Raw genomic sequence first — 13,874 nt, forward strand, 5'->3', positions numbered from 1 at the left:
GAAGTGTGTTTCGGGTTCAGGATACAAGTGGTGCAACTCACCCTGCTGATAATTTTAAAAAATAAAACTGCCAGTCTCAGTATATATTAAGCACACACAGAGAATTTGAACAGTTTATTTCTCTAGGACACTCAGTTCACTAAAACTGCAACCTAACCATAAACCTATCCAAGCCCACCCTGTTACCTTTAGACCTTGTATATCCATCAGAGAAAAAGGCATGGATGGGAATGTTTGGAACAGTTGCCCCTAAGCAAAAAGGGATAAGTGTTTCATATCTACCAATTTTGTCCCAGTATTGACTAGGCTGCCTTGGCCTCCTTTAAGGGATAATGCAAATTAGATTACTGGCATTGCCACAAAAAGAGGTTCATCAAAAAGAAGGAGCAAATGGAATATTTGGTCACATTGACTTCAATGAAGGAAGTAAAAGGAGATCAAAGTATGACCAAGGTGCACCATCTTCAGTTTGACTGATGACTGTAGCTGGACTGGGGGGCAAAACATTGCAGTGGTTCCAGAAGAGGTCTTATCTCTAGCCCACTTTAAGGGCATTCTCTTGGCTTTTACAAAACAGGTGGCTTGTTTCAGTCAAAAGTTCATGCCATGCAGAAGCTCTTCTTTGTGTGTCGAGTGTAAAGGCATTCCCTTTTTATTTAAGCTTTCAACAAAAGTTCTGGAGCACATGTCAGATATTTTGATCACGTGTATTCCCATGTCCTCCTCCTCCACTCGGCAATATGTGAACCTCAGGTGAAATGTGATTCTCTAATTTGATACTTTCCCGGTTACCACGGGTTCTTCCAGTGATACTGTCCATTGAATAAAGGCAATTCTGCCCTAGGAGTTTGGATGAGGAGGGTAAAGCAGCAGTCTCTAAGTGGTTCTTCTGTGTTCTAAAAACGGGATCCCTTTGCCTTAAATAGCCACTGTTTGAAATGCTGTATTTGGGACTTATATTTCCAGGCGGGGCTTTCGGAGGGCTTGAATCATACAGCAGTTGTCCTTCATCATCAGTGTCAGCGTCAATATATTTATGTATCCCGGCATCATGGAAGTTGAAAACTATTGCTGTCTGCTTCTCTGGTGATTTGGTGGGTGTTCTTGTACTTGCTGTGGTGTAGAGAGAGGTTTCTGGACTCATCAAGGATCGATCAGAATGTATGGAACTATCTGTAGTTGCACCTGGAATTCCCCTGTTCTTAATGGAATCTGGATATATTCTCAGGACATTTGAAGCTGCTGACCCTATCGAACTGACATCCTCTTCCATAAAGTTAACCTTCAGAGATCTTAGCTTCAGAGGATTAGTAACCTTTATGGACCTTTTTGGGCTTTCTATGAAAAAAGTGGAGCAATGGGCACTTTCTAGATTTGGTTTTATCTCCATGAATTTGGCCCCACTTCCTTCTAGCCGATATGGATCATGAACTGGATTTAGTCCACCTTTGCTAGGCAGTGTAGTTAGGGGGCTGTGGGAATATCTCCCAGAGTCAGGAAAATCTGTTGCGCAGCTTATGTAACTGTCAATGCTTGACATGCTCCTCATGTCAACGATTCCATCTGCACGTGTGGTCAGCAAAGGAACCATTGGGCCAGGGATCGCCTCCATTTCAAGCTCTTCTTTTTGCTTGTTGGATTGACCTAATTCTTTAGTGTTAAGATTTGGCTGAGACTGAGCTTTGGCCATTTTGTTGTACATATCTTCCAGCTGTTGGACATTCAGATGCTGAGGACTGGAAGAGGAACGTGCTTTTTCAGGTGACCCTTGTTGTTCCTTTGTCTCTAACGATTTGTTAGAGCTGGTTTCAGACACTGATCTCTGGGCCCACTTCCACTTGTTTGGGGATAAATGATTGTCCTGAACTTTATCCTTTTTCCCTGCATTGTCTGCCTTCTTCTCCACCACTATGTCCATCAGTTCTATACTACGGGCAAAAGCATCCTTCATATTCATGGACACAATGCTGCCATTTCTTTTGGCCCTTTCAAGGGCTTCTCTGCGCTTGATGGCTTTCTCCTGCCTCTTCTGTTCTTTGTAGAACTCAGAAAAGTTATTTACAATGATTGGGATAGGAAGGGCAATCACCAAGACACCAGCAATACAGCACAACCCACCAACAATCTTACCTAAGAGTGTTTTAGGGTAGATATCTCCATAGCCAACTGTCGTCATGGTTATCGTTGCCCACCAGAAAGATGCTGGGATGCTCTTGAATTTTGTATCATCCTCATCTTTTTCTGCGAAAAAAACTAAGCTAGAAAAGATCATAATGCCCATGGCCAGAAATAAAATCAGCAGCCCCAGTTCATTGTAGCTTCTCCTCAGTGTAAATCCCAAGGACTGCAAACCTGTAGAGTGCCGGGCAAGCTTTAAAATTCGGAGTATCCTCATGATACGAAATATCTGAACCACCCTCCGCACGTTCTGAAACTGAAGTACACTTTTGTTTGATTCTGTGAGGAAGATGGTAACATAGTAGGGTAAGATGGCTAACAAGTCAATGGCATTCAGTGGACCTTTGAAAAACTTCCACTTCTTCGGTGAGGATAGGAACCGTAGGAGGTATTCCATTGTAAACCATGCGATGCAAACTGCCTCCACGTGGGCCAGCTGGGGGTTATCTGTGGGATTACCATATTCGTCCATGCCTTGGAGCTCAGGAAGGGTGTTGAGTGACAAGGCAATCGTAGAGAGGACAATGAACATGATGGAAATGATTGCCAAAATCTGCAAAGAAAGAGAAACAGGTTAATACTGCTGAAAAAGATTAAAATATTTAACACTAAGACTTGGTTATAGCTTCCTTTGGCTTTTGGCCCTCACTTTCACAAGTGGCTACAAACATGTAAGAATCCAAATTCAGGACTGTAGTTTTTTAAGGAAACAGGAAACAAAAGCTTGGTGTTCTAGTGTGTTCCTGTTACAACCCTGGAATTGTAGAGTGGTGGTACTGAAAGTATTTGTTCGTCAGTAACCTCTGTTTTTCCAGCCCATAGTAAACAACTGATGTCCAATCAGAAAAATGATTCCTCTTGGCAATTAATGTATTTTTGTAGTTTGCTAAATGCTTGATACAAAATACTGGTTTCTAAAGCTGATCAGTCTATAAAGTGATCCCTTTAAAACGTCCTATACAGATGTAATGATCTGTGTGTAACTGTCGGAACTTGCAGCTGTAGGAACTCTCAAAGCTAAGTCTTTTGGGTAGAAGTCATGGTTTGATATTCTAAAAAAAAGTTTAGAAAGTATGCTGCATTCATATTTGGCACCCCGCTCTCAGGGGATTTTTCTACATTCCCTTTATTTCTAATTCCACATTGTGAATTTTGTTTACCCTCACCCCATATGTGTGGGTTCCATCACCCTTTCCCAAAACAGTTCATGTATCTGATGATGTAGGCTGTTGCCTAGGAAAGTTCAGGCTGCAATACATTGGCTAGTTTCTAAGCAACCTTGAATACTCATCACCTTTCCTTCAGTGGAGATTCCATGACAGCTATGATGCATTAGATTCTGTGCATATTTTCCTACTAGATCTAAAATGGAACAAACAGAAAAAGAGCCTTCGTAACAGAACCTGCCATTCTCAAGACCAGGATAATAATATAACATTGCTCAGTGATGGTGCTAGCATCTCAAAAATTAGCAAAATGTCCAATAAAAATAGTTACAAAATCATGTCAATGTTTGAAATAATTTTAGAATTGTAAAAAGGTAAAGGTTTCCCTTGCTCGAAAGCCAGTCAAATCCACCTCTAGGGGGCGGTGCTCATCTCTGTGATCATGTGGTCAGCATGACTAAACACTGAGGCGCACAGAATGCTTGCAATTTCTTTCTTTCGTACTGCTAGGTTGGCAGGAGCTGGGGCCAGAGATGGGAGCTCACTCCGTCATGCAGCAATAGGGTCTTGAACTGCCAGCTACCGACCTTCCAGTCTGCAGCTCAGCATCTTAACCTCTGAGCCACTGTAGCCCCAAGGGTCTTCATTTATTTTTACAAAAACTCATTACTTGGCCCAAAATATCCCTACTAGGATACTAAAAACACATTACTGGGATTCCGTAAGGGAAAATGCACCAAGGGAGCAATCCTAAATTGATCTATTTTGAATACTACTCACTGGGTGCGTTCAGACGAGGCATTTATGCCGCTATAGATGCCGGTTGGAATTGGTGCACTTACGGGCGATCACATGGCGAACATCTGCCTTCCGTCCCTAACCATTGCAAACAGCCTTCAAACCGTTGTATTCTGCTACTAGGTCCCCAAGTGGTGGTATCCTGAGTGCACCGGTTTCAGCCACATTATCCCCATCTGACCACTCTCTGCTGGTGTCTAGCCACTTCCGTTCGGAAGCCCAAGGCTTCCGCTTTTCGGCCGCCATTTTTTTTAGTAGGCGATGTGCGCTTGGGTGAAGCTTCGCCCCATCATTCATAATAATAATTTTTAAAATGTGCCAAGTGTAAGGCTTTAGACGAGTCCGGGACCTCACGGAGGCCAGTTTCAGAGTAAAAATTTAAAGGGACGTCTTCGCTTCAGGGCACACTTTTCAAGACAGGGTGTTCTGCACCTGAGCAAAAATCTCAACTCTGTGGATGGCTGCCTATGCGCATGCGCAAAATGTAAAAAAAATTTTTTTAAACCCCACTGATGTGTGACCGGGCATATCGCGATGTGCTGCGCAGTCAGGAGGTGAGTGTGATCACGTTTCTTCAAGAGCAAACTGCTCCGGTTCCAACTGAAACAGCACATCTGAATGCACCCAATGGGGCTTATTACCAGTATAATGTTCAACTCCCCAGCTGCCAACTCTCAACTGCTGTCCTTAACTGATGTTTTCCAACATTGTGTCAGCTGTCACTGGTCCCTCTGAGGGAGAAGTCACAGGGAGAAAGTCGGGGTATTAATGAAGTAAAGAAATAATAAAATAAAGTAGCATGGAGATGAATTTTGTGTCCAAATGCCACTTTCTTGATTTTTCTGTATATATGCAGAATAGCTGCATACACACTGCCCAATGTATGCTTGCTAAAATCTGAGAATTAAAAAGGATAATTCTTAACCTAAACATAGGATGTAAAATATAGAAATTGCTACAAATGTAATAAGAAGAATTCTCAGCCTGTTTTCTTCCCCTCTGGCCAGTAGCACAGGTATGATGCTTGCTGCACATATAAAACTGCATTGCTACAGATATCTTGGTAGGGGTACTCAGTAAGAAAGACTCTGCTCCTGTTTAGCTTTGTTTAAACCATGGGCTGTTATGATTCAGTTACCCAAATGCAGCACAGATTTTGTAGTTCAATATTGGATACTTCCTTGGGGAGCTGCCAAAAGGTACTGTCCCTTAATGATATTGCTGTCTTGGAACATAAGCCTCATGATACCCAGGCAGGATTCCAGACACAGAAAGAGAGGGACAGAGAGCTACTTCGAGAGGAGCTTTCCCCACACTGAATTGTTCCCACAGATGCAGACCTTCCTGATAGAATTTCTGTGACTCCAAGGAATTTATCAGTGCTAAGCAACTCGGGGATAATCGGTGTAAAATATTAAAGGGAACAATCACATCAAATGAATGTTTCCGATAGTGGCTACTGATAGAACAAAGGAAAGGGATCTTAGAAGATAATGGTGTGTATAGTTTTATGGTGCTTGGGTATGAAGCTGCCAAAAGTATGCTTGCAGATTAATTGAGCTTATAGTAAGGAAGCTGATAGAAGAACTTTGGGAAATGATTAAATGGGTGGCAATTATTTTGATTAAAATCATTGGTTATTTTGATTATTACTGAGTTGGATCCTATAACTCCCAGGAAGTGATAGATTTACCTCTGATAGAAGCAGTCTTCCCCCAAGGCTACTTCTTTCAGGGGAAGATCCCTCACCTAGCAGAAGGGAATCCTTGGATCCAGTCCATTATTTTTTCACTAGGAGAAGGTGCTCTGTCCTGGATAGCCCAGAGTAGCCTGATCTCATCAGCTCTCCAAAGCTAAGCAGGGTTGGCCCTGGTTAGTATTTGGATGGGAGAGCACCAAGGAAGTCCAGGGTCATAACACAGAGGCAGTCAATAAAAAACTACCTCTGAATGTCTCTTGCCTTGAAAACCCTATGGCAGGGGTGTCAAACATGCAGCCTGGGGGCCAGATCAGGCCCCCGGAGGGCTTCTATGAGGCCCGCAATGGGACTGGCTGTCTTCTGCTTCTTCTTCCAGTTCTGCTGCTGCTCTGTCATTGTAGGTTTGCAGCTTACGGATACACACCTGAACAGCATACTCAAGATTGCAACAGTACAGACATTTTGATGCAATAATTCAGAGCAAGAGGTGTCAGTTATCAGACACTGTTAAATAAACAAAGTATTGCGAGAGTGCTAATGTTTTAAGCTTGTTTTTATTTTAAGTAAAAAAAAACACCTTTGTGTTTGTGTCCTCTATAAAGTTTATATCTCTGCTACCTGGCATTACGTTTTATGACACACATGGCCCGACCCAACAAGGTCTCATTTATGTCAGATCCGGCCCTCAAAACAAATGAGTTCGACACCCCTGCCCTATAGGGTTGCCATAAGTTGGCTGCAACTTCACAGCACTGTCTACCAACATGGGGAGTAGATGCTGTAGGGGTGGTGTCAGTGTCCCACCCTCTGCTCCAAGCATGGCAACCTCTTGTCCTGGCCCAACACCACTGACAGTTCAGTTCAAGAGGGGAGAGGGCTAGTGGACACCCTTTTGCTGGCACCCCTCCTGTTCAAGTTGGAGCTGGGAGTGTCCTCATCAGCCCTTTCCCCAGTCATTTTGAAGACGGTGCCCTCCTGCCTCCCCAGCCTCTCACAAGGCCACCTCCTCCTGCATCTATCAAGCAGGCTTTTTCTCTCTCCTTCACTTCAAGAGGACTGAAACACCTCTTCTTTGTAAGTCATTAACAACAACATGTGTTTGGTGGATGAGGGATGGGGTGAGAGAATGAAACTGTGCATGCACAAATCATAATTCAAGACAGTCTGGAAAAATGTCCAACCATCTTGAATATTCACAGAAAGCAAACAATTTTTGTGTGAAGTGTTTGAGGCTGCTGCTCCTGATTTGCAATCAAATTGTTCTCTGAACAGAGGAGAGATTGTTAATCACCGAAGCCCCTTTTCAACACCAGAATCCTGGCAACCAGCTCTTTGAAAACTGGACTGGAGGCCACTGTTTAGTCTCAGGTTGCCAGCCTCCAGGTGGTGGCTGGAGATCTCCTGGGATTACAACTGATCTCCAGGCAATAGAGATCAGTTCCTCTGGAGAAAATGGCCACTTTGGAAGGTGGGCTCCATGGCATTATACTCGATTGAAGTTCCTCCCCAAGCCCCGCCCTCCTCTGGCTCCACCCCCAAAATCTCCAGGTATTTCCCAACCCAGAGCTGGCAGCCCTAGTTTAGTCCCCCGTTCCCTGCCAACCAGCTGGTCTCTTAGTGTGCCACTCTGGATTTAAATAGGACTGGACCCCATGGTACAACTCTTAGTGTGTATGCAGCACTGGGAACAGTCTTCTGTTTAGGATAGGGTTGCCAGTGTCTCGGTAGAGCCTGGGGGCCTCCCAAAATTACAATTGATCTCCAGATGACAGCGATCAGTTCCCCAAGAAAAAAATGGCTGTTTTTGAGGACGGACTCCATGGTATTATACCCTGATGAAGTCTCTCCCTCCCTCCCCAGGTTCCACCCTCAGATCTACAGGCATTTCCCAACCTGGAGATGGCAACCCTAGTTTAGCACCTAGAATGCTGCTTGGGCTGAAAGAACAGAAAAGTTGGGTCCTTCCAACCCACTGAATATATATATATATATGTGTGTGTGTGTGTGTGTATGTTTCTGTGGCAGGTAAGTTACTTAACACCTCAAAGTATAAATTAAGATATGTCAGGCAAACTGGCTGAGACAATGGTGCCATAAAATTATACTACCTTTGTAGTTTCTACAAGAATGCCTGGCATACTCAATTTAATACCTAAAGCAGGGTTTTAGACAATAATCTTAAATATGATTTGTTATATTCTACAAGGATCACATTAGAAAGGTATATACTATATTTTCAATTTTGGAGAAGTATATTAAGTTTAATTACCATGTATGATTTTCACCTTCCCCCAAGAAAGAATGCCTACATTCAGAATACACTGGGAATGCTGAGAGACATTTTTTTGAAAGCAGTTCTTAAGTCATTGGTTTCTCTTGCTTTACCTAGTCACTGTTTTTTCTACGTTAATGGCTGCAACACTGTAAAATCTTTTTTTAACCCCCCCCATCATGTTGTCTTAATCTTTTCATCTTTGCAATACCGTAGAGCTATTATTTACCATTTTATTTCAGTTACAGCTGTAATCAAGACCAGTGTTCACCAACCTTTTTGACCCTGTGGGCGCCTTTGGAATTTCGACACGAGGTGATGGATGCAGCAACAAAATGGCTGCCACAGGAGCTGAAGCCGACCTACGGTGGCCAAGTCTTCCCTTGGCTTTAGCAGGGGGAGTCCAGGACCCTGCTGGGAAGTCTTCTTGCGCGTGCACCGCGATGACGCCACCTGAAAGTGATGTCATCGCATTGGGCACGTTGGGGACGGGGCCACAATCATTCGAGGGAAAACCATAGAGTTTTCCCTCGAATGATAGAGCATTCCCCCACAATGTGCCCAGTGCGATGATGTCACCTCTGGGTGGCATCATCGCGCCAGGCACGTCTGGCACTTTGGGGGGTGGGGTTCCCCTCGGCAGTGTTCCCTCTAAGCTGTGGAGTCTTGTGAGCAGAAATTCTACTTTGTGAGCCACCAGCATTAAAGTTGTGAGCAAGTGATTTGGCGACTGCATAAATTAGTTTGCTCTGGAGCCATCCTTCCTGAGCTAAGGCAAAAAATGTTTGAGCCGGAGGCTAACATACTGTGAGCTAGCTCACACTAACTTAGCTTAGAGGGAACACTGCCCCTCGGCGGCCCAATCCGGGCCGGCGGGGAACGGGCCTCTCGAGTGGAGGTTTCCCCACCCCCCGGGGGGACTTGGCAACCCTGCTAACCACAAAATGGCTGTCTCAAGGGCAGACCCCCACACATAGAGGAAGCTCAAGTGCAGAGGAGAAGACGGGTAATTAAAAAGAAATACGTTGGGAAAGAGGAGTGAGGGAAGATAAAACCAGCCTGTACTGGCAGCCAATCAGATCTCCAGTGGCCAATTAGAAGACTTTCTGGGCAAGATCCCCACTAGGAATGCCAACTTCCAGGTGGGACCTGGGGATTCTCTGGGATTGTGGCTCACCTCCAGACTACAGAGTTCAGTTCCCCTGGAGAGAACAGAGACTTTGGAGGGTGGACTCTATGGAAGAAGCAGAGATTGGATTTATACTCCACCCTTCACTTGGAGTCTCGGAGTGTCTTACAATCTCCTTCCCTTCCTCTCCCCGCAACAGACACCCTGTGAGGTAGGTGGGGCTGAGAGAGCTCTTTTGAGGACTGCTCTTGAGACAACAACTCTGAGAGAACTTGTGAGTGACCCAAAGTCACACCAGAAGCTGCATGTAGAGGTAGGTGGGGAATCAAACCCATTTTCCCCAGATTAGAGTCCGCGCTCTTAACCACGACACCAAACTGGCATTGTACCATTGGGCATTGTATCCCACTGAGGTCCCTGTGCTCTCCAGGCTCTACCCCCAAATCTCCAGAAGTTTCCCAACCTGGAGCTGGCAGCCCTACCCCCCATCCCCCACCTATGGCCAGGAGGGGCTTACCACCCTAGCCCCACCTGACTCACCCACTTTCTAAAAACACTTGGTGAGTGCCAAGAAAGGCATCAGCAGGTGTCATGTGCTTGTGGGCCCAACATTGGAGACCCCCGATCAAGACAACAGTCCAAAGGACAGTCTCACTACAAATACAGATACAAATACAATACCTTTATTGGCATAAAATATCAAATACACATGCAGCAGAGCTAGACAGTCTCACTAACGGTTTGTCCTGCTCCTCGTAGCCTTTGTCCAAGACCTAAACAATATGGAGCCCCGATAGGTGCTGCCTCAGCTCAGCCTCCTTTCAGCAGGCCTGCTTGCAAATTCCTTAATGGCATTAAGGCCATACTTAGCTGCCCAAGGGCTGCCGTGTTCCATTAAGTGAGAAATCTTATCTGCCCTCTCTTTTAAGCAGCTCTTTGAGCTCTGGCTGCAATTCATTTTGCTGGGGCACATTTTTTAAAAAAACAGAACACCCCCCCCCCCAGATGGAAACAAATGTTAAGTAGGAAAATGCCAGGAAGAAAACACGCTGAAGCAAATGTCACCTAGACCTGAAGCTCAGGCCTGTGCATGTCATCTGAATTACAAGCTCCCTTCCGTCTAGTTTTGTGGCTGCCTTTTTTTTTAATGTGGTAAAAATAGAAACAGTAATAAATGAATAAAGCTGTCTCCCAGGGTGTTTTCCAGGTATCCGTGAGCCGTTCAGAGTACAGGAGAAGGGCAGCTCGTTGTGGAATGGTTGGGGGGGGGGGTGGAGAACAGAAATTACCAAAGGACGTGACCTGTTCAAGCCTCAGTGAACAGTGTTCTACATCCAGACACATGTCTGATGGATGCACCTGTTCTGAAAAGCCTAGCTGAAACCGGAAGACAATGCCTGTCGAGATCCCTCCCGCCTCCCCCTCGGAAAAGCCCCACAAAGGAGGGGGGCTAAGCATAAAAATATTCTCATAGTAGATAAACAAGTGGTTTGTACACACAGAAAAATTCAAGTAACTATTAACATGGAGGAGGGAAAGCTGTTTTGAGGGCTTTGCACGTGATGCTTCATTCAGAGACAACTAGGGGGAAAATAGGTAATGAATACTTTTTATGTATACAATGACCATTCATCCTGTGGATATCTCAAGGCTAGCTTCAGACTGTGGACTTACTTATATTTTAGAGAGGCTGAGTTGCATTACAGGTCCCTAGAGCCTCAAAAACAAGCCTTTGAAGTGCTTTTATGTACTTCCAGTGAGAGATTGGGTGTTTTGTGTACCGGGGACAGGCTTCCATGGTTTCTCTACTGCTGCTGCAGCTGCTGATATGGCACAGGGGTAACGGGGCTTCCAGATGGTAATTTTTCCTGCCGTAGTCCTTTGGCAGTGCCCCTCCCACTGCTGTGCCCCTGGGCTTTTTCAGTCCCCCCCCCCAAACTGGCAATTGAATGTTATGATGTCATTACAATGTTGTAACAATCCATATATCTGGTTCTCTGAATCCCCAGCTTTCATTTTTCTTTTAAAAGCAACCCTCTACTCCCTTTCGTTGCAGAGATATAGGGGGAAAGGCATCTCTCTGCAATGAAAGGGGCTAGAATTACTTTTAAAAAAGAAAGCTGGAAATTCAGAGAACCAGATATACGGATTTTACAACATTAATGGTATAACCAGTTTTTAATTTCGTTTTTAAAAATTCCAAGTTAAATAAACACCAAAAAAGCCTTTCCCCATGCTGGTGTGGCGGGAAATGGCTGCCCCAGGGGTGGGGGAAGGGGAAATGACTGCTGTTTGCCAGGGGTATTGGGAAAATCCTGGCAGTCATCCAGACTTTTCAGTGATCCTTCCCAAAACGTCACAGCAAAGTAAGTTTGGGACAGTGTGGAGAAAAGCCAGGGAAAACCCAGGAGGTGCACAAATGCCGCACAGTCCAGTGGGAGGGAAAAGGGGGGGGGGGGGGGGGAACCTTGCTTCTCAACAGCACTGAGCCCTGGGAAATTAACCCAGGGGGAAAGGTCTTGGATGAAAAAATACATGGAATTTCAAAAGGGCTGTCAAAAGCAAAAGTGCTTTCTTTCTTTCTTACAACAAAAGAAACAAGGAAACGAAGGTTATTTTGGCTCAGCCTGTTCTGTATGGGCAGTGGTTCCATGTCTCTAGAGGGCCAGAAGCAACATATTAAAGGCTGTGCTCCATCCGGTAGCTGTGAAGAGAATCCTTGTCAAGGTCCTCTATGCTTTTATCTTCTTAACACCAAAAGATGACACTTCTAAAGGCTTGCCAGACCCAGCTGCTTTGCTGTACCTCGACCAAGATTCCCCCCACCTTCATTCGTTGAGAACAAAATGTTATGGTTGGTGGCTTTTTGGTGGCTTAGTTCAGGCAGCAGTGTGCCAAGATAGCATGAAACCTGCTAAGTGCAATTAAGCAAATAAGCCTGATTGCTGAAGAAGCCTTCCTTTCCTGAATATGCATTGAAATAACTGATTTTTTTTAAAGACAGAGAGAGCGTGCAAGAGGGGCGAGAGGGGAAGAAAGGAAGAGAGAGAGAGACAGACAGAAACCTAACTTTATCACCACATATGACACTGCATTTCGCCTCCTTTAAAGAAAGGAGGGAAACAGTATTATTACACACTTCAGCTAAAAGTTATAATTATTTTTGATACAGTTGCCGATGTGATATTGGATTGTCCAAGTGCGAGAAAATAGGGACAGCATGCTGATTATATTCACAATGCAACCCCCACCCCAAGTCAGATCAAAATAAACAACAAAATGCCAGTGACTTGCTCTTAAAACCTTGGTCGAAGCATCAAATATGGCTATAATTTTGCATTACAGGAGATTTGTGTTTACAGATTAGGGGTCAACATTGCTCAGTGGTAGGACATGCATTGTGCCTGAGAAGGACTCTGGTTCAATCCACAGCATCTCCAGTTACAAGATTCTTGTTAGCAGTGCTGTGAAAGTGAAAATAGCTGTGCTCAAGACTTTGTATCCTGCTAGCTGGAACAGGGGCCCTGAGCTGGTCAGTCCTGGTCAAGATTTGGATGGGAGACCACCAAGAAATGCCAGGATTGCAATATGGAACCAGGCAATGGCAAACCACCTCTGAATGTTTCTTGCCTTGAAAACCCTATGGGGTCGCTGTAAGTAAGCCATGACTTGATGGGGAGGGGAAGTTGGAACAGGGAAATATTGGGCTAGATGTCTTCATATGGTCAATAAAGCTGTTCCAACTAATTGACTGAAGATCCGTGTGATGCAAAGTTTACAGTCATGAGTTCTCTTATAAAACTGAAAATGACCCCCGAGAAATCTTGGACAACAGCTAGCATATTTGGCCTTTCTTCTGTGACTCTATAAAAGGTCTTAAGCCAGCCTTATATCTTATGGCAGCGGCGTTGCTACTGATACAGGCAGCTTTCTGGTAGCTGTTCTCCCCTCCTCTTCCCTTCCCCGTAATTTGTAAGGCAGAAGGTATGACATCATCATGTTACATGTATCTCTGCTCATGTTTTCAGGAGGCAATGAGTGGAGTGGATAGAAGTTTGCAGCAAGAGGACCATGAGGCACCTGGCCTTACCAAGACAGCAGACCTACTCAGAATCCAACTCAGGTTTATGCAACAGGGCTTACTCGCAGGGAATGTGTTTGTTTAGGATTGCCCTGTAAGTGTTTTGGGGAAAGAGAAGGAGGAGATAGAGGAGTACTTTTTTGGTGGTGGTGGCCACATGTTGGCCATCATGTGTAGTTCTGGTCTCAGACTTTGTGCCATACACAGGATATGTTTGCCATAACCCAACAGATATGCCCTGATCTGGATGGCCCAGGATCACCCAAACTCATCAGATCGTAGAAGCTAAGCAGGGTCGGCCCTGGTTGCTACTTGGATGGGAGACCACCAAGGAAGACTGAGGTTACTATGCTTAGACAAACAGTGGCAAACCAAATCTGTTTGTCTCTTGCCTTAAGTTGGTTGCCATAAATTGGCTGTGACTTGACAGAACTTTCCACCTCACCCCACTTCCATGGCTGTAAAACAGTGTTCACTACTGGGGACTGTACTGTGCGGGAATCTAATCCAATGTTGTCTGCAGCCCCTGCTTTGGCAGAAAAAGGGAGGGA

General features: G+C 44.9%; 1 protein-coding gene across 1 annotated transcript; it reads right to left on the reverse strand.

Moving 5' to 3' along the window:
* Positions 1–543: 543 nt before the first annotated feature.
* KCNB1 (potassium channel, voltage gated Shab related subfamily B, member 1) lies at positions 544–2,740 on the reverse strand (the record flags this gene model as incomplete). Its single annotated transcript, XM_015410912.1, has 1 exon — positions 544–2,740. A coding segment is annotated over one exon (2,052 nt), but the record flags the coding sequence as incomplete, so codon positions are not given.
* Between the last annotated feature and the right edge of the window lie 11,134 nt (positions 2,741–13,874).

This window comes from Gekko japonicus, unplaced genomic scaffold, assembly GCF_001447785.1.
Source record: "Gekko japonicus isolate JY-2015 unplaced genomic scaffold, Gekko_japonicus_V1.1 scaffold125, whole genome shotgun sequence".
In the NCBI taxonomy this organism is placed as follows: Eukaryota; Metazoa; Chordata; class Lepidosauria; order Squamata; family Gekkonidae; genus Gekko; species Gekko japonicus.